The 20133-nt window shown below is 35.5% G+C and overlaps 3 protein-coding genes across 3 annotated transcripts; 2 read left to right on the top strand and 1 right to left on the bottom strand.

Annotated features, from left to right (window-relative positions):
- The first annotated feature begins 760 nt into the window (after positions 1-760).
- On the top strand, positions 761-8011 carry LOC122038861 (RNA-binding protein 24-like). Its single transcript, XM_042598820.1, has 8 exons — positions 761-1496; positions 1600-1726; positions 3985-4114; positions 5299-5335; positions 5440-5677; positions 6055-6178; positions 6255-6348; positions 7582-8011. The coding sequence occupies exons 1-6, from the start codon at positions 1257-1259 to the stop codon at positions 6150-6152; spliced, it is 870 nt and encodes a 289-aa protein (XP_042454754.1). The 5' UTR covers positions 761-1256; the 3' UTR covers positions 6153-6178; positions 6255-6348; positions 7582-8011.
- Positions 8012-8374: 363 nt separating this feature from the next.
- On the bottom strand, positions 8375-17844 carry LOC122038860 (pyrophosphate--fructose 6-phosphate 1-phosphotransferase subunit alpha-like). Its single transcript, XM_042598819.1, has 19 exons — positions 17691-17844; positions 15713-15885; positions 14097-14209; positions 12783-12857; positions 12580-12693; positions 12416-12483; positions 12143-12226; positions 11864-11917; positions 10954-11034; positions 10741-10834; positions 10594-10667; positions 10390-10500; positions 10221-10265; positions 10077-10133; positions 9822-9926; positions 9625-9741; positions 9309-9415; positions 8900-9065; positions 8375-8664 (listed from the first exon to the last, which is right to left on the bottom strand). Exons 1-19 carry the CDS (start codon positions 17778-17780, stop codon positions 8539-8541), a joined length of 1854 nt encoding a protein of 617 aa, XP_042454753.1. The 5' UTR covers positions 17781-17844; the 3' UTR covers positions 8375-8538.
- Positions 17845-18515: 671 nt separating this feature from the next.
- On the top strand, positions 18516-20122 carry LOC122008722 (AT-hook motif nuclear-localized protein 10-like). The gene is made up of 4 exons (XM_042564557.1): positions 18516-18613; positions 19070-19702; positions 19965-20015; positions 20058-20122. The coding sequence occupies exons 2-4, from the start codon at positions 19282-19284 to the stop codon at positions 20120-20122; spliced, it is 537 nt and encodes a 178-aa protein (XP_042420491.1). The 5' UTR covers positions 18516-18613; positions 19070-19281.
- The last annotated feature ends 11 nt before the right edge of the window (positions 20123-20133 follow it).

Genomic DNA, 20133 nt, shown 5'->3' with positions numbered 1-20133 from the left:
CATATATCAAAAGCCGGAGTTGCAACACAATCAGTGCAACTTGTTCTCCCACCTTTTTCACCCATCTGATCTGAGAACCCTATCTCTTCCCCTGCACCACCAAAAGCTGCAAGATGCAATCTTTTTCCACAAGATCATCACCTTTTCAGCAGGAAAAAAAAACCAGATCTTGAGCTGTCTATGATTAAGCACCATCTTCCAATATCTTAATAAAAAATGATGATTACGATGAATAACAGGTTTTTGACTTGTGAGTAGGAAAAGGTTTTTAATTAGTGTGTTTTCATGACATGTTAAATAATGGATTAAAAAGGCTTGAAGGTCGCAACAAAATCTATGCTTTCTTTTGTTTTTGACCATTAATGGTGGTTATTAGTGCCTCTTGTGGCCGGTGATTAATTTAAAACCAGTGGCTAATTTAATCAATTAATTGTTTTGAAGTTATCTGCTGCGTAGTTTTGTCCAAACATTAATCATGATGACGAATCACAATAGATCAATCTAATAATTGTGTCCAAACATTATTTGAATTGTGTTTAGAAAATTGAGGAGACATTTATCAATATTTCGATGGTAAGAACGATATCACATGTTCGGATAAATATTGCATGCAATTTTATGTTTGAATAAATAATTGAAAACAATTGATTTAAAATTCTTTATTAGTTTTTTTAAATGCAATTGGTCCACGCAAATCGCAATCGATCGCTAGCCCATTGATTTGCATTAATTGATAAAAAGGTTGGAAGTGGCTAAAGCAATCGATGGAAGTGGATGCTTAAACATGAAGAAACTTGAATAGGGTTTCAGTATTTCACAGGCAGTTTGGTTTGTCTAATCAATCCTCGAGTCAGAAAATTTCCACGCTCGAGGAGTGATTACCATTGAATATTCGCCAATTAGGGTTCTTAAAGGATGCATTTGGCGTCCACACAGTGCAACGAGGCCCCTCTCCATAATTTCGTCTGACCTACCCCACCTTTTCTATTTAATTTTGTGGAAATTGTACTAATTTCCGATAAATATATGTGTTCTTCCTCGATAGGTTCAATTCCTTTCAGTTGCGAGTTTGATCCCGTTTGTCCTCCTTGTTCGTTCGTTTTCTGTGCGAGATTTCTTCTAGTCCTTGTAAAGTTAGCATTTTTGATCGTCCGAACCCCTAAAGCTAGGATTTTGAAAGCCCTAGCTAGGGTTCCGGCGCTCGATCCGTCCCTTGTATCGCTTTCGAGTCTGAATTCGTGCTTTTGGGTTTCTCGATGGCTTTTCACCATTCGGGGCCTGGGTCGGCCTCCGGATCAGCGTCGAGCTCCAGCTCCGGCATCCACTTCCTGAATTCGCCCTTTGGGGACACCACGTACACGAAGGTCTTCGTCGGCGGCCTCGCGTGGGAGACCAAGAGCGAGATGCTCCGCCGCCACTTCGAGCAATTCGGGGAGATACTCGAGGCCGTCGTGATCACGGACAAGAACACCGGCCGATCCAAGGGTTATGGCTTCGTGAGTATCGCTTGGGTTTGCGTTCTTGCGGAATATTGCAGTGTGCGGAAGGGAGATCGTTGCTTTAGCTGTTCTTTTGTGTTTGTTTGTACGGTGGGATTAGGTCACTTTTCGAGATCCTGAATCTGCAAAGCGGGCATGCGTTGATCCAACACCAGTTATTGATGGCCGGCGAGCAAATTGTAACTTGGCTTCCCTTGGAAGGCCACACTCTACTCTTCCATTTGGCGGTATACCAACTACACTTCGATTCTATTGCATCATTTTCACATTGAAAAAAACAATTGTAGAAAAGTGTCTGTCTGAAATGCTAAATGTTTCTTATTTGCTTTCCACCGAATTCATTGTTCTCCTTTGTTGCCAACTTTTTGCACTACGGTGATGATGCTACATTGACACTGACAAAATCTCTTGTTTCTATGCACTAAAGTCTTTTGTATGACTGTTTGAGACCAGAATCTCTTGCTACATATATTGTTTGCAGAGTTTCTTTCCATTTTTTCTTTAAGTTATTAAGTGCGCTTAGTGTGCCATTTAAGGAAATCAAAAATCATTTCCCTTTTTATAAACACATGCATAACAAAGATTTACAGTCAGTTTCTTATTCAGTTAACTTTCATGAAGTTTGATTGATTAATTGCACTAACCTATTCATGAAATTGTTAGACATCTTTTATAAAATAAATATATAAATGAAGGCATTTATTTTGAATTTTTGGAGAGACTTATTTCAAATTAATTGAGCCTTTTGAACCATTTTTTGTCCTTTAGTTTCTCCTATACTCTCTATTCCATGGGTGCCTTGATCCTTGGATATACATTCTGTGATGACCTCAAGATGCTTCTTCCTGTAATTTTTTTTATTTGCGAATGTCATCATCCAGGTTATTGCCTTATTAATTCTCATTGTCAAGCCTATCTATTTTCAAGTGATAATTCCATAGCTTTGTAACAATTTAGTCAGTGACTTTGTGAGCCTTAAGATGCAATTTGTTTAGTTTATGAATTTGACCAGATCATAGAATCTCATTTCCTGTCCTCCTTGAGAACTTTGCATTAACTTGGACTGTTTGTTGGTGAGATCAGCAGAATACCTTGTGGTTCAAAAAACTGAAATTGCCCATTGAAAATGCACATAAAGGAATGAAGATATAGGGAGAGCAACAAACTGCATTTCATGCATTCATTTTAAAGAAATGATCGTACTGATGTTAAGCTTCTCCCCAGCACACTAGTTACGGACTGCATGTTAGTGATAGTCATTCTCCTGATAGAATGTTCTTCTAAAAAGAACTTAGTTTTGTTTCTTTATGTGCTACTTTGTTTGTGAACCTATACATCATCATGGTTAGGGGTGTAATCGAGCTGAGCCGAGCCGAACTCTTGGATGTTTGAGTTTGGCTCGTTTATAATCGAGCCGAGCTCGAGCTTTATTTAACGAATATATTCATAACTCACGAACTTATTCGAGCTTTTATCGAGCCTAAACGAGCTTAATAAATATAAATTATAAATTTAAATATTTATTAAAAACTAAATTATATATTTTAAAAAAATTATAATATTCTTGTTAAAATTTATAATTTTATTATAATAAATAAATTTAATATATTTGTCTATATTTTTCATAAGTAGAGTGTAAAATTTATAAATTCAATATCAAAACTATTATTTTTTTTATTTAAAAGTTGATTTATGAGCTTAACGAACGTGTTCACGAGCTAACGAGCCAAATATTGTGAAGCTTGAGCTTGATTTGTTTATCTTAACGAGCCTCATTAAACGAGCTCAAACGAGCTTTTATCGAATCGAGCTTCGAATAGCTCACGAGCGGTTTGGCTCATTTACATCCCTAATCATGGTGGTTTTAAGTCTTTACTATATTATATTTGCCAAGTGGAAATCTATGACCAAGATGCATTCTACATATTGCATGAGGCTTACTATCAAATGCGAGTGGAATACTAGAATGAGAAGAGCATGAGATGAAGAGAAATGGAGGAACCACCATTGAGTTTTTCTAGAGTAGGCTGCAGTGTAAGCGGAGAGGAAGTAGTATACAGGAGAAAAAAGAGGAACCACAATTGAGTTTACTCTTCTCTATGGATCTTCTGATACTTGCCTGTTTTACATAAGATATCATGGTTATGCAAGGCTTTTTAATGTGGTCCTGCTTCCTTTGGTCTAATAACATTTCATTTTCTGTGATGATTAATCCCTTGTCTATTTTATTTTCTCATAGCCACACTGACCTAGTAGTCATGTTATCAATCATATATTAAATTTCCCTAGTTTCATTCATTGTTTTTATAATTCCTCTTCCAGCAAAAATATTCTGAAAAGGAGATTAGAAGTGAAGTTTTAGAATGTGTAGTAAAATGGAACACATAATTATTTATTGTCTCATTTCTTCAGCAAACACATAAGGCATGTCATTGTCTATTTTACAATAAAATTACTGATATTTTGTTCCATTTTTTGTTTTTAGTCCGCCCAAGGCCAGTAGTCCCTTACATTGGAGGTGTACCTGTTCAGCAAGTGCCATTTGTTGGAAGCCCCACTCATCAAGTGCCAGTTCCATTTAGCTACCAACATGGGTTTCCATATCCACAATATAGGTAAGTTGATTGGCTAAATCTTTCAAAGCCATTTTTTCTGAATGATTTTACCTTTGAATCTTAGCCAACCCACTTAGTGGGGTAAGGCTTGGTTGTTGTTGTATTTTACCTTTGAATCTAGTGTTTGATTACCTTATGGTATCCTTGTTTTAAAGAATGAGTGCTACAAACATTTAGACTGAATGTGTGTAGTAGAAAACTATACGGTGTCTCTGCATCCAGACTTTTCAAGTTGGAACTTTATGATCTGAAATTCTAATGATTAGAATGGATATGGCTATTTTCGGTCTCTTCCATAACATCTTGCCATTATTAGGGAAGAGGAAAAGTTTTTTTTTTGCATCTCATAGTTTCTATAGTCAGTTAAGTTGTGCCATTACCATATGCTAGAGTGAAATACTCTATGTTCCTATTTAATAACATAGAATGAAATAAAAGAATCAGACTGAAGGGAATTGAGATGAGAATTATTGAAAAGGAGTGACTCATTGAATATAATTCCTTTTGTTAAGTTGGTGAGTTTTTTCTTGCCAAAAGTAACTAGCTTATATATAGAGTGTCGTGTATGCGAAGATCAACTATATTAGATGAGAATCAATAGAAACAACAAATATCACGATAAAATGAATTGTTTAATCTATGTGATAAAAAAAACATCAAAAGTTCTATTCTATAAGAAAATTAAGGATGGTGAATGCATCTTATCTTATCAAAGAAGTAACAATTTCTTGTGAAATACTAAGTAAACCTAATATAGCTGTTTATTTGTTTCATTTTTTCTAACATTTTAACAAAACATTAAAAACCTTTCTATTTGTAATATAGATTGAATAAACAAGCAGTATGATATCAAAAGGACCCAATCATGAATGCCACAAATTGTCATGGTGGATCAAATCACTTCATTAAAAACTATGTAAAGCTATATCACTAGTAATAATATTATGTTTGCAAGTTTTTTATTTTGGTTATTTTTTACATTTCACACCCTCAATTTAATTTCTCTAGATGTTGATTCTATAGCTATCTTTGGATATGTTTGTACCATTTTAGCTTTTTCCTCAAATTTTTTTCCTCATTTTATCATCTATTAGTGGCACAACTTATTATGTAGAATGTTATTGTTGATATTCAATCACTTTCCATAGGTCAATCATTTAAGAGATTTGTTGGTTTCCTTGCAGTTACAATCCATACGGACCTGAGTACTTATATCCACAGGTTCAGGGCAACAAGCCATGATATCCTATTTTTGAACTAGATATTCTTTTGAAAGTTTAAGCAGCTGCATCTCTTGTGATTATCTCCATTTTTTTTTTGTCCAGACTGTATATAACCCTTACACAGGACATCATTATCTTCAAGTTTATGGTCTTCCTGGAGCTGTAAACACAGCCATTTATCCACATGGTCAAATTGGCCAGCCCATCTCAGGCGGGCCTGGTTATATGACAATTCAGGGTTACTCAATGCCAGCTCACCAGATTGTGCAATTGAGTGGATCAAATGTCAATGGAATGCCTGGTGCAACTCGACCAGTGATACAAACACCCTATCCAGCTGGTACATTTTCCATGTTAATAAGTCATAATAGTTTGATGGTCATTATCTAGCACTATTATTTAGTTGACTGGCTGAAATGGAGTGCCCTTGTCTAAGATAAGCTTGCAAATTTCAAATTTTCAATACTTGATGGAACTCACCTGAAATTTGTGTGCCATTTTATACGGTTCAGTTTTAACTTAGAGAATCTGACAACGAAAATCATTATCCATTTAGGTTAAATTTTCATTTAATCTTAATGAATATATTCTGAGCTAAAAGGAGGACAGAAAAACTCTGACATTCTTGATCCTTGCTCATGTATATGCAGCTCCCAGCAGCTTTTTATTTTATGGGCACATAGCTAATGCGAGTGGGCATTGTGTTTTATCGTACAGGAATACCGTCCAATGTTCCAGCTCAGCCACACTTCATAGTTCCTGGCCACTCACCACAGTTTGTGCAGGGAAATGGTTCAGATCAAACAGCCGTTTGAAATGAGCATCATGATATCATCTTGAGGTAGATTATGGATCCAACTCTGTGGTTCTTTCTTTTTGTTTTAACTGATCCGATAGCTATTTGTTTCATGTAACAGGTATCCTTAGATTGCAGCAGGACTAAGAAGAGCAGTACTTCACATTAGTGGCGCACATTCTTGCCTTGCAAGTTATCATCTTTGCATTCTAGAGGTTATTTCTAATTTATACTTGTATATGTGGGCAATTTGATAGAATTCTTTCTTAATTATTGGTAGTTGACTGTTGAATTGGCACAAATGAAATATAGTTCATCCTTAGTGTGCTCATTTCATAATTTCTATGCATACGACTATACGAGAATATGCTAGAACCTTCAACCTTTTACCATATGTTTACTTCTGACATGCTGTCTTATAATCAACAGTCCATTTAGTTAATGGCTTTTTCATACTGTTCCTAGTTTGACTATTTAAGAGACTCGTGTATATCATTTGACATGTTGTGCATACATACATTCAATACAATCTGAAAAAGAGCACATGAAGAGTATGAATAGCACGATGAGCAGAACTGGAATTTGTTATTTTTTTTAAAAAAAAAGTGCACGAGTGAGTATAGGCAAAATTATATTTTGATTTAGTTTAAATTAACATGGTAGCTGGAATTAGAATGATTTGAAATATATAGATATCACTAGATATATATTTAGCAGAATTAAATAAGTGGATAAGATCTATATTGACTCTAAATAGTTAGGAGTAATGCCTTTTTGTTGATTGATCTTGTCTGTCGGATAGTCTACTCTAAATAATTAGAGGAAACATTCAAAATTGTCAGCTTGAAAAAATTGCTATTCGTGAATTCAGAAAAATTTGCTAGACCTTTGACTCTATGGTCTGTATGGAAAAGGTTGATCTAGGTAAAAATTCTGGAAAATTTGCTAGTGTGAAGCATTTCCACTTCATCAGAAAGTCTTGTGCGAGGATGTTTTTTTTTTTTGGTAGCTTAAATGCATGATCTTAAAGAACAGGTTGATGTTAACAGTCAGGATCAAGTTATTTGTGCAATATTTAACAATGTAGAAGACAGGCATGTTCTCACCGATTCATTATATAGTTCATGCATCCAAGTTACATATTCTAAGCACCGATTGCTGTGAGGATACCTTTACGGATGCTGCAGAGGTAGATTTGGATTTATATTGCATCATTGATATTAATGACAAAACTGTTCCTGATGTTTTCAGTAGTTTGGTAGCATAGTCAATCTGATCAAGGGGGTCGCAGTCACACATCAAAGTGATTCATGTTTTATGATAAATTTCTCTCTGGTTTCTCGTGCACTTTCAATCAGGAACATGAATATGTTGTTAAAGAAGCAACTCATCCTGTATCGTTGTTCTGGGTAGCAATCATGAATTACATATGAATCTTTTTTTTACAGGTTGTCCTTGTCATGGTCAGTTACAGAGTCATCAAGTTGCTCTAATGGAGGGAGCCGAAAGCACGAGCACAGATCGCTCAGTGTGAAAGATTGGATACCCAAACCTGTGTCCAATCTTCAGCATATATACATATAGGAATCGAGGAGTCAGATTTGGAGTCTGACAACTCCGCAGCTTCCCTGAAAGAAAGAGAAGCTAATTCTATTGTCAGTTGATTTCATATTACTAAATGTTAAGTTCATCTTCAATGTAACAGTCGACCTGTAGCTTCATCACTTCAATTCCATGTGGTATCTATGTTTAGATAGATCTGATGTTATTAAACAAACAGTGTCATGGAAATAATCTGGTATTTGAAGGTGTCAAAACCAGCTCCAGTCAGTATGTGCCCGATTTCCAGTTGATATTTAGTTCATTTTGTTGTGATAATGTTAGTCTCTCTTTTTTTAATTTTTGGATTTTTTTTAGCACATAGTAGTTTGCATTTATCATCTAAATTGCATGTGTGTAACCTCTACGGCCTCAAATTACAGTTTTAACTTGAAGGTTAGTTGAAGACTTGAGATTGCAGAAAGTCATGGCCAAATTGTTTCTGATACTCAACCCGGCCCTTGACAAATGTAACTGCCTTGTCGGTGACAATGCAAGTGGATGCAATCTGGTTGAAGTTCTTCAAGTGCCATACCTCAAGATATAAGATGGATATTGACTTTATCATTCGCAATGTCACAACACAAAATGCTGATACCAGTTTGTCTGTAACTCTTCTCTGGTGGCAAAGGATCCAAATAATAAAACAGAAATTGTTTTTTTTCTTATTCCTCTCATGTAAGAAGGAACAAAAGAATAGAAAAACATAGACTCAAAAAAGCAATGAACATATATCATCATCAGTTTGTAAAACTGAGAGGGTAGAATGGAAAAGGTTTGACAAGAGTTCACGGTGAAAAGAGGTTTCAATGAAGTTTCTGCACGTTTGGAGAGGAAGACATTAGGGTCAAAGTTTCCGTCACGTAAGACATGGCACTTAAAGCTGCTTTAAGGACATCCTGCGAGCAGCCAGGCTTCACAATGCTTCTTACCTATATAAAATTCAAAATATAGTAAAAAATAAGCTGAAAATGTAATATATCATTTCTTTCTTCCAGAATTATGAATTACAGAGAAAAAATATCCTAAGTGATTCATAACCAGCTAATGAAATAGCGCAGAAAGGGTTTATTTTACTGGAAAGTAGTTCCTAGTAAAAATGCTAAGGATGACAAGAATGCAAGAGTAGCAAATTTAAAAAAATCCATTAAATGATATAAAAATAACCTCATCAAGATATTCCTGCAACTTTTTGATCCTGCCCATGTAGTCTTTATCTTCAACACACAGTGTGAGAGGTTTAACATCAGCACCTGGTCCTTCAAATTGGACAGGCCCTGGGTTTCTATAGATATCGTCCATCAGAAGTCTTGAGAAGTTGTTTCGTAGTAACCTGGAATACAAATTTAGGTAAGGTTGACTGATAAAAACATGTTAATCTATAGTTTGCAGATGGAGGAAATAATCAAAAAGATCCTTGACTCAAATATTCTAATGAAATACTTGCATTCTTACTCTACGAATGAAGATTCCACAAATTATTATATCTGGTTAACCTTGTGCATTCAATAGAAAAAGAGAAATACCTAGCAATGAAATAGAAAGTTCAAAAAAGGATCAGTGAGAAACTACATACTCATATGCTTTTCCTTTCAAGTCAACTGTGGCTGGATGGATGGCAGGTTTTCCAATTGAGGTGACTCCAGGATGACATGACCAATGTTTCTTCACAGTCATCATTGCCTAGCAATAATCGAAGCCTCTCGTCAAATGAAATTTATGTACATCAGTAAAGGACAATTCTAACTTAACCCTTAGAATTTGCCATAAATTGCAATTTAATCCTAAAACTAAAAGTGTCGATTTGGGCCAGCAGAGTTTGCAAGTTTGTTCAGTTTGGCCGTTCAAAGCATTTGAATTTCAGTAACAAGTTGATGAGTCACAGGTCTTACTGTAAATGGAGCAGCACCACATTTCCACTTGTTGGCAGGGTTTTTCAGATTTGTAATGGTAGCCATGTACCCATTCAAGCCAGCTGCTAATATGTGATAGCACACATGGCCAAGAACCTAAAAAGAGCATTAATTTGATAGACGTCACAACTCAGATGAGGAACTTAAACATACCAGTTGCAAAATGTAAGACATACAAAGGCATAGTCGCAATCAAATTTTGATGGTAAGGATCCTCGAGCTTGATACCCAAAAAAGTGGCATATTGCATTGAACTTTTTTCCTTTGTAAGTACCTTCCTTCTGTAAAATAATCCACAACTTAAACTGTTTGCATAGAGGATAAAAGATGCAGCATAAAAATAAATAAAAGGGTCATGACCATTAATAGAAAGTAAAAACTAAGTTGTCAGTCTGAACTACTGGAAATTCTTGAATTTAAGTTGAACTTACTAAACGCTTGTTCATTTCTGTCTCAACTAAATGTGCAAGAAGCTTCTCTGTCTCAATCTATATAGAAAAACACCAAGCAAAAGTAAGAGAAGAAAATGACTCCTCTTCAAATATTTTCAATATGTCAAAATGTTGAACGTTTACTTGGGAAAGCTGTGCAGAGTCATCAGATTCAGGATGTAGAAGTAACTGCAGTGTACAACATGCGGTTTTAGATTTGATAAATATTTCAGGAAATATTTTCCACCATCTAGTGAATAAACATCTAAATATATTCTAATACACAAAGAAGCAACTCAAGAAAGACCTATACCTGTTTCCTGATGAATGGTGGCAAGAATTCGAATAAAGCAGAAGCCCAAGGTGAAAGTTGAGAGGAAATATCATCAACAGACACTCCCCGGTGATGAAGAGCATGAATTTCCTAATCCATTTGACCATTAAATTATCTAAAAACAAGTCTCTGAGCTTCAATCTAACAAGCAACGAAAGTATAATGAAGCAAGGTTTATTTTACCTGAAGCAAGGCATATAATTCTGGTATACTCTCCACAAGCCCTTCCGGAATAAGGATGACACCGTGATTCTTGTCTGTATCAGAAGCAATTGGTACATCAGTAAATGATTCATAGAACAGTACAGCAAGAGAGAATCCACATGTTACCCTTCTCAGCCCTGGCCTGGACTGCATCACATAATTGTTTTGTAATATCAAAAATTGTAGATTTAGATGATGTGACCTCCTCCCCTAGGATAACCTGAACCAGTAACAATAAACCAAGAGTAGAATCTGAGTAACATAGAAAATAAAAATAATAAGAAGAAGAAGATAAAAGGCAGCAAGAACAGATAAATGCAACCAGAAATAAGAACTTACCAGATTGGGATGTGACTGGAGAGTGCATTCCAAAGCTACATGGGAAGCCTTACGGCCCATCAGGCGAATAAAGTAATAATACTGAAAAGCAAATGAAATCTTAAATAAGTCAAAGAAACAAAATAAAGCAAAGCAAGTCATAATAAGCCCTCAGATAGTGTACGATTGAAAGCACCATGTACAAAAGAACAAATGCTAAAAATTTCCAATTCAGTGCTGATTACTAGATCAGCTTGGAATGATACCAGATTAGTGTTGATTCATATCAACGGACAATAAGGACAGGGAAATGTCTGGTTCAATCACCACTCAATGTTTTCTAGATATCTCCCCTTCCAGTATGATCCACCAACTAATGCAAACCCTAGTTTTGATTTACAACATCATCTATAGAGTGAATCAAAGTTTCTCATCTGTGTCAACCACCAGATATGGAGGAACACTAAAGGAAATGGATTTGTATATTTGACAGGAATAGCAACCATTTATCCAAACTTGCAATAGAAGAATTGACACAAGAGAGCAAATGAATGATGAAACCCAAGGATTGAGAGATGGTATATTCATTCTTGTACAGCACAAGAGGATACACAAAGAATATAGCTCTCACTAAAGTATATACTAGGATGAACACTGATGCAAATTTTCTTCAAGTTTCTGTGACATGTCACCTTCCAAAAGTGGGCACATGGCACAAAGAGAAAAGCATGGAAAAAACAACAAAATGATACTTTCTGAAATAGAGTATATAATTTATATAATTTTTATCCTTGAAAGGAATCAAGGACATAAAGTGAAAACTAGGTGGATTTTTTTTGTATTTTTCAGTGCTATGTTCAAACACAACACACAACCATCACTCTACGTTATCACAAAGCTTTGGTTTTAAGCTAAAGGAGCAAGACAGTACCTTTTCAGCTGAGAGGGCATCTGTGCATACGTTACTTATCAGTTGTGAGTTAACCTGCAAATAGAATGACGAGAGTAATTTTTGTTAGGATATTTCATTGAACAATATCAGCCACAACCATGGGAAAGTGTAAGACGCAACCAGAATGTATTTTGAAAATCAAAATAAAAAGGCTATGAGAAATATGATTCTCTGAATTTAAAAGAAAATAAAAGGTAACTCCAGTTGCAATTCATCTTAGGAAAAATTATGTAACTAAGTTCACTAAAAAAACAATACCTTGCATATTGTGTCAAACCCAACATTTGTTTCAACAAACTGATTCTTTAGATCTCCATTCAAGGTTACAGGAACTCCAACCACCTGTCAGCAAAATTTCTTCGCATTTAATACTTCTAGAAGATCAAACAAAACAACCTTTTTCCTCATAAAGATCCACCAAAATTTGCAATAGTAGATACATCAATTTGTCAAATTAAAGTCCTTTGGACACCAAATAGATACAAAAAATATTAGTTAGTTTGTTGAATCAACAAACTCAAAATCTGGAACCTTTGTTGGGCATTTTAACTCCGCAAATGTCTCAGCAAGCTGGGCAGCATCTGTGTTGGAAGTAACTCCTAGAGAATTGCAAAAAAAAAAAAAAAAAAAAAAGGATAATCAACAGTTAATCCTGGCTATCTGAATAGACATACTTTTGCATAATTAGACAATACCTCCAATAATGACAAGGCCGTCTAACATCAAGTCTTTGCAGGCCAACATTGCAGCATTGACTTGTTCTGTTGATCTTATCTGATCCTTTGTCCGGCCAAGTAAATCATAGCCACCTACAAAGCCAAGGAAAAATTATAGTTAGAAGAAATATATGAATAAAGTAGAAGAAAAACTGTCAGATCATAGGTATCCTTCAAAAAACCTTGATTTTTATAAGTTGACAGGATATCGTCAGTTATTTCCACTGTTTGCTTTGCAAATAATCCTTCGGTACCTCCTGCAAGGAATGAGAATAAATAATGTTAAAGGATACATATACAATTCATCAAAATTGTAGACCATCTAAATCATCCAAGTAGCTACCTAGTAAACACAATTTTGTAAAGCAAAACAAATATGATTTAAACATAACAACTAGAACAATAATTTCTGGGACAAAAAGCATTTGATTGTTGAGGTAGGTCCAAAAAGCATTTGAAAGATATTAGTACACTTTGAGCCTTATTTTTTTTTAAAAAAAAAAAACTCCAAGAATTAAGATTGAATGGACTTAACACATTCTTGGATATAGAGAACAACCTAACAAACAAGTCTGTTGCATGAAAAAAAATAATAATTTAGATCTTTGGAGGCTTCCACTATGGCAAAATTCCTTTTCCTATAGCAGGATGTTTATTGAAGTATTCTTTTTCTGATTGTACCCAAAAAAAGTAGTCATAACAATAATAAGCAATTAAAACAGCACACTGATCAAAACTCATAAAATGAAAGTTAGTAAAATGCATAGAAGAGATGCATAAAATGAAATTAGTATTCTTTTTCTGATTGTGCTGGTAGAAAGTCAAGACAAAAGCATAGAAGAGATGCTAAGATTGGATGGTAAGTACTAACTTGGCATTAGTAAAATGCATAAAGAACAGCATAAAACTCCAAAGGGCTAAGATTTTAGACCCAAGTATAAGAAAGAATCAGCAAAAATCTAAAATATCCAAACTTATGAGCACTAAGAAACACTCAAATGAACAATTAAATTAACCTTTTCAATCAAGAATGGAAACAACTATTCATCTATAGATTATGATTAATATCTCATAAGAAATAGGATTTAGAAAATTATAAAGTTAAATGATTTAGTGGATTAATAATAATGACAAATTAAAAATTGTGAAATGTATGAATGCCCAATTTTACTTTGTTGGGCAATTACCATTTCTATACTCCATGCACCATGGTTGGTTTGAAAATTTACCTTTGAGGAACTGCACCTCTTTCCATGATGTAGTAACCTCAAGATTTACATAGATAAATAGACTTGCATAAGGGTAAAAAGACAAACCTCATATAACCAATTTATATTTGACCAATGAATATCATATGTAGAATTAAGATGCAAATTCTACTAAGAGCACAAGTGTTGAGGTGTATAACAATTTGAACCAGATATCATTACAGATAATGCAACAAAAAAGCTATATTTATATACTTTTAATGAATATTTAATAAATACTGGACATACCAACAAATCCAAGCAATGTACTTTTAGGGTTGTGGGTTTTGATAGCATCATGAAGACCCCAAATGACGTTGTGCCCCCCTGGGGATTGCCTCCCACAGAATACTATACCAACCCTACAACAAGAAGCAAAATGGTTAGAAGTTGCTTGAAAAAAGCTACTAAGACAAATTGCATGTTAAGTATTGATTTTTATAAAGAAAAAAAACTATTAAATTTAAAATTTGCTAAAATCCTGAATCAACAATAAACCCAAGACACATCTAACCATGGTTTAAAATCTCGAGCTATCAGAGTTTTGGTGTATGACCGGAACGATACGATTTCAATACTATATCATGTCATGCCGATATGATTTCGGTATTTTTTTAAATATAATATTATTTAAAAATAACAAATTTAATCTAAATATTAAAAATAAAATAATTTTCTAAAAAGAAGAAAAATATACAAGATCGTACTCCTCTATATGGTAAATAAATAATAAATTTTATTATATATTTTTAAAATTAAAATAAATAAAAATATATATATTAAATTAATGAAATAATTTTATTAGGTTTTGATTAAGCTTATTTAGATTATCAATTATTGCGGGGAGTTAATTGAAAATATTAATATAAAGTTTAAGTTTCATCAAGTTTATCTTAAGTTTTTTTTTTCCTGCAACATCGTGCGAGCGTCCTACCCTACGCAACACAGCATCCTCGCGAGGCCACGACCGCCTCGTGATGACCTTAAGGCCGTCACAACCTCACAGACCTTGCGGTCGCGGTGCGGGTAGGTACCGATACTAATCCTGTGCTGGAATGGTAAATATTGCCCATTTAAGGCAGCACAGTTCGGTATTTCAATCCATGCATCTAACTAATCTCCATACACAAAATTTGCATAATGTAAGTTAATCAACTTGTTAAAAATTTCTGATCAATTCAAGCTTATTACTTATGTGTCAGAGGTTGACTCTCCATGAGATGACAAATCAGGTTGGCATGCATACACCTCAATCCAGCCAATAAGTTGCAGATTGACTAGATAACTGCGAGTTAGACTGATAGGTTATAATCAATATTTTCAAAACCAGATTACACATGACTCAATGAACTGGCAGACTGCCAGGTTACTGATATGAATGTTTCAGCCAGCCAGTCACCTAATCCTTGTTCATCAAAACACAATCCAGCGTGGCTTCAGTAAAGGCACAGTTATTGCTGAACAGCAAAAGTATCACCATACTTCACAAATATATCCTTGGGTCAAGTGTACCAATTTCCTCCATCCATACAGCCTCATCCAATTGAGAGACCCTCCTAATTGGATCATCAGTTCATACTTCAATCACAATGATCCTCTTGTTTGCAATTAGCTTATCCTCTAAGAAAATACTAGACTAGAGCGAACTTATAAATTTCCTAGTACATTCTGTATATATACAGTCTATCATTTTTGAGTTGCTAATTCTACAAAACCTCTATTTTCATACTCGTAGTGCATTGGATGACACATGTAAATGTTGTCAAGTTGAAAGGTCCACAATGTAATGTACCTGATATAAAATAGCTCTTGTATTTTAAGAGGATGTCAATACTAGAAAGATGAATTTATATAAGAAAATACACCTAATATTTGGTTGCTCCACTATGATATGCGCATCTGGAACTTTCGCACTAGGCCTTAAAAAATGTGCCAATGGTTGCCCATAAGTGTGTGGAAATACTTGGCTAATGACATGTGCATTAGTGGGATTAACAGCAGTTGTTGCATCTCCAAACTCAACTCTGACTGCATTGCCCTGAGGAGAGGATACAAGAATAATCTCTTAGAACATACCAGAATACAATATGAGTAGCAACAAGACTAATGACCAGCAACAGAAATAACCTATATTAAGACAGCTGAATCAAATAAAGAATGCTTGCTGAGTTGGGTTCAATAGACCAAGGTCAAGCCATGATAGAGTTTTAGCCAATAAAATATGATACAACGATAATTTTGTATCTGGCATTAAATTAACTTGGAACCACATGCGTCTAAAACACATTTTACTAAAAGAAACGTAGTTGTATGCAAACCTAGAGCAATAGCATAATGAACCATCCCCAGGATCTATTGTTAAGAAGAATGAATGACTATTTTCATTAGTAGCATGAAACCAGCCCGGTTACCGAATAAACAACCAGAAAACAAGAAAATGAGAAATTGTCCTCTGTTCTACAACATTTGAATAATTCTAGATTTGATCGAAAATGTAAAATATTATAGAAAAATTCAAGCTTTTTCAAATTTTGGAGATGAAAAATATTATATTTTGGGTTTAAATTAAATTTCAAATTTTGTAATTCCAATCCTCTTCTCCACTCTCCTCCATATGATCGTCTCTCTCCAAATTTCTCTCTTTCTCTTGTCTCTCATATTTCACTGTGCATGCCCATCAACACTCGACCCTCATGTTGTCTCGTCATGCCAATATGGTCTTGCTTGCCAACGACACACAAAATAGTGATTTCCTCTCGTGCCAATTGGCACAGCTCGGCATTTCAATCCTTGCAATAGACTATGTATATGTTCTAAGGGATAATTACATGTATATAAAGGACACAATGTAGAAGCCCTAAACCTAAAATATCAATGTGGGTAATGGAATTGCTGAACATCCATGACATCTGATAAAAAAAAATGATTTTTATGCAAGAATAGAAATGCATTATTATGAACTGGCATTACTGGACGTTGATTCAAGTAAATGTCAAAATCTGTAAAATAACCATCAATTGTCATTATTTTTTGCAACTGTATTTATATTCTTGAAGACAAGCAGTAGAGACAATTATTTACTATATGAAAATTTGCTATAATAGTTACAATGTTTAGACAATGCATCCATGCAAAATGGTAGCCTAACAATTCCACATATATGTCTAAGCTTTTGAGAATTCGTCGTTGATAGGTTCGAATTCAGGAGTTCAAAAAAGGGGGAAAATTTAAAAAAAAAAATCCATTCAGATTCCATATCATTATCAATAAAAAAACGTAATGAACCATTTCATTTAACTAACTTTTTCTAAAATTGACAAAAAGGATCCTCAAAATAAAACGTTTGTCGCATGATTGGACAAAAATTAACAAACGTAAGTGCTAAAACAGCATCTCCACTAGAGTTAACTAGTCCAGAAAGAATTTCTCCCAGCCAGGACTAACGACACGCTTAAGAATACTTTCATTACCTCCCTAAGCAGTCCTGAAAAAACTGTCAGTAAAAATAAACAAAAACGAAGACTGCTCAGTGCGCCACAACCGCCCGAGCTCTTCGTGAAACGTTTAAATGACACACAATATCGAGCGCGTAAAGCATGCAAAGAAGAGAGATCTGAAACGACAGTTTCATCTCGCACTATCAAACTCTCAAACCACCAAAAAAACTTCCAGATCCAACAGGAATGCAGAGCATGGACGACGATCCAGCAATTCCCCCGAAAAACCCCACACAACAAATAGAAAACGCACTATTCTCTATACCCGATCAAAAACAAGCGAGGGTGGACAAAACGGCGACGGCAGGAAGACAAAAACACAGCCCAAAAATAGCGGAAACGAGACCTGAAGGCACGGCGGAAGTTCCGGTTGGTACAGCGAACGCTGCTTTTGCAGATCTGAGAGCTCCCTGGGCACGCCGTAGTCGGAATCCATCCTCCTCCGCCTGCCTCTCTCTCTCTGCCTTCCTCTCGCTTCTACTTGCCTTGTTGCCCCGCCGCAGCCCGTTAAGTAATGAATTGAAAAGAAGCGCTGAAGCGGTAGGTTTACCTTACAGTCGAACCAAGTCAATGTCCGTTTCCCATCCGAACCACCAATCAGCTAAATGTCTCACCTGAGTTGTTCATTTTAGTGGGCCCGAATTACTACACCAATGGTAGATCATATTTTACTTAAGCGTTGTCTAAACAGAGACAGGCGATCCGAAGCCTCAAGTATCGACTGTCGCCACCAAAACCTCTGATCCAATTCCAACCGTTCGAAAATGCCCGGAATCTTTTATTTATTCACAGAAAGGCCATCACTGGGACCCGGAAATTATCCGATCCATTTAAGAAAAATATTGAGTGCCATAAGATTCGTGTCCAGACACGTACCCGCCCGATAGATATTCTTCGTGATGTTGACTTATAACTTGACGGTTGGCATCCGTTTTAGATGAGGTGGACCTTAAAATAAGAGAATTATTTTAATAATTTTTAAAAATATATCTATGTTTAAAATATTGCTTATATTCGATTAAAATATTATTTGTCTCGTTTGGATATTTGTAATTTGAGCATTTAATGGAAATATTTTAATCTTTCCAATTTTTATTTTATATTTTTAAAAAATATATATACTTCCAAATTTATCGCTTATAATATTATTTTCCTTAAAAAATTACTAGAAATTATTGGGGGGTGATCTGGAATTGTGCATGACAAATTTTGCTCACCAGCTGCGAAAGATTCTTCCACTGAGATTTCTTCTCTCCCACGATTTGTTCGGTACGCTTCTCTGCTTCGCCCTGCCAAATTCAAAAACCTTTTTTAATTGTGCTTTTTTTTTCCGGGAGCAAATCGAGTGAAAGAAGGCTGAGGAACAGATCTCGTAATTTCTCTAATTTTTCTTGTAGATTTCCTTCTGAATTTGTTGTTTCAGGGTTTAATACCTTTATTTTTTTTATCTTCCGAAAACCAAACGGGTTCCTAAATTTCTCATCTGATAATTTCTTATTTTAATTAATTACCAAATTTCGAATTTCATATTTTTATTTCACCCAAAAACTCGGTCGTTCTTGACCAGAATAATTTTTTAAAACAAAAACCCCTGTTTTTTACCACGCTTTCTTGTGTTCGCCGTGAAATTCTTATTTCCTCTTCTGAAGTCATGTAACTTTTGAACTAGATCTAAAAAGCTGCGATTTTGATGCTGTTTCCCCCCTTTTTCCTATGTTGTTTCAGGAAACGCCGGAAAATTTTGAGAAATCAGTTTGAATTCTACTTTCTTTTCATTGTAGGAGTATAGAATTGCTCAGAAATGTATCCGTGAAAATAAAAATCTGATCTTCTTGCACTTTCTTAATGCCCGGCGAAGGTTTCCGTCAATTCATGTTTGCCGCCGGGCGGTCAGTGTTGGGATTGTAGCAGTCGGGAAGCATAAAAGGAGCTAACCCATGGAAAGAAATCTGTCTTCTCTGTTCAACGCGAAGGTTGTTGATCATGAGAATGGTGTTCGCGTCTACGAACCATCAGGCAGTGCCAGTGTTACTCCCATGTCTCAGGGAGTGACTGGTTGGAGTTCCAGTGTCACTCGTCAATTCCATGCAGTGGCAGGCGGCGGCGGCGTCCTTTCTCCCGGCAATAGCTCCGGGGAGTCCTTCAAGAGAAAGCGTGGCCGTCCAAGGAAGTATGGTACCGATGGCACGCCAGTACTCGGCGTGCCACCGCTATCTACAAGTCCGGCGGCTCCTCCTCCGAGCACCGGAATGTTCTCTCCGGCTACTCATGTAGCTGCAACAGTTGCTGCAGAGGGTGCCAAAAGGGCTAGAGGTCGTCCACGAGGTTCAACCAACAAGCGACACATAAAAGCTCTTGGTAAGCTACATTCTCACTGTAACCTGTAATTTGTATTGTAAGTTGTTTGCTTCTTGGAAAAGTTTACAAGTCTTCCATGAAGTTTCTGTTGTTTTCTTCCTTGGTTGTCAATTGAAATCAGTTGGATTTATCTAATTCACGGTATTCTATTTAGTATGGTTATCTATTTGGCTCTAGAAATTGCAACTTTGATGACATCAAGAATTGCTTGTCTTCGGTCCGCCATGGCATTTGTGTTTCTTACAAGGTAAATTACTTGCAGGTTCAACTGGAACTGGATTTATGCCTCATGTTATTGCAGTTAAAACTGGAGGTAAGTCTTGTTTGTTTGTTAAGCGAGAAATGAGTTTAACAGCATTCTATGTGATATTGTCCGATGATCATTCCTACTTCCGTTCCGTCCAAGTAAACGGAGCTTAATCTCTGTCTCT

Source organism: Zingiber officinale, chromosome 1A (genome assembly GCF_018446385.1).
Source record: "Zingiber officinale cultivar Zhangliang chromosome 1A, Zo_v1.1, whole genome shotgun sequence".
NCBI lineage: Eukaryota > Viridiplantae > Streptophyta > Magnoliopsida > Zingiberales > Zingiberaceae > Zingiber > Zingiber officinale.
This window is presented reverse-complemented; position numbering and strand designations above follow the sequence as displayed.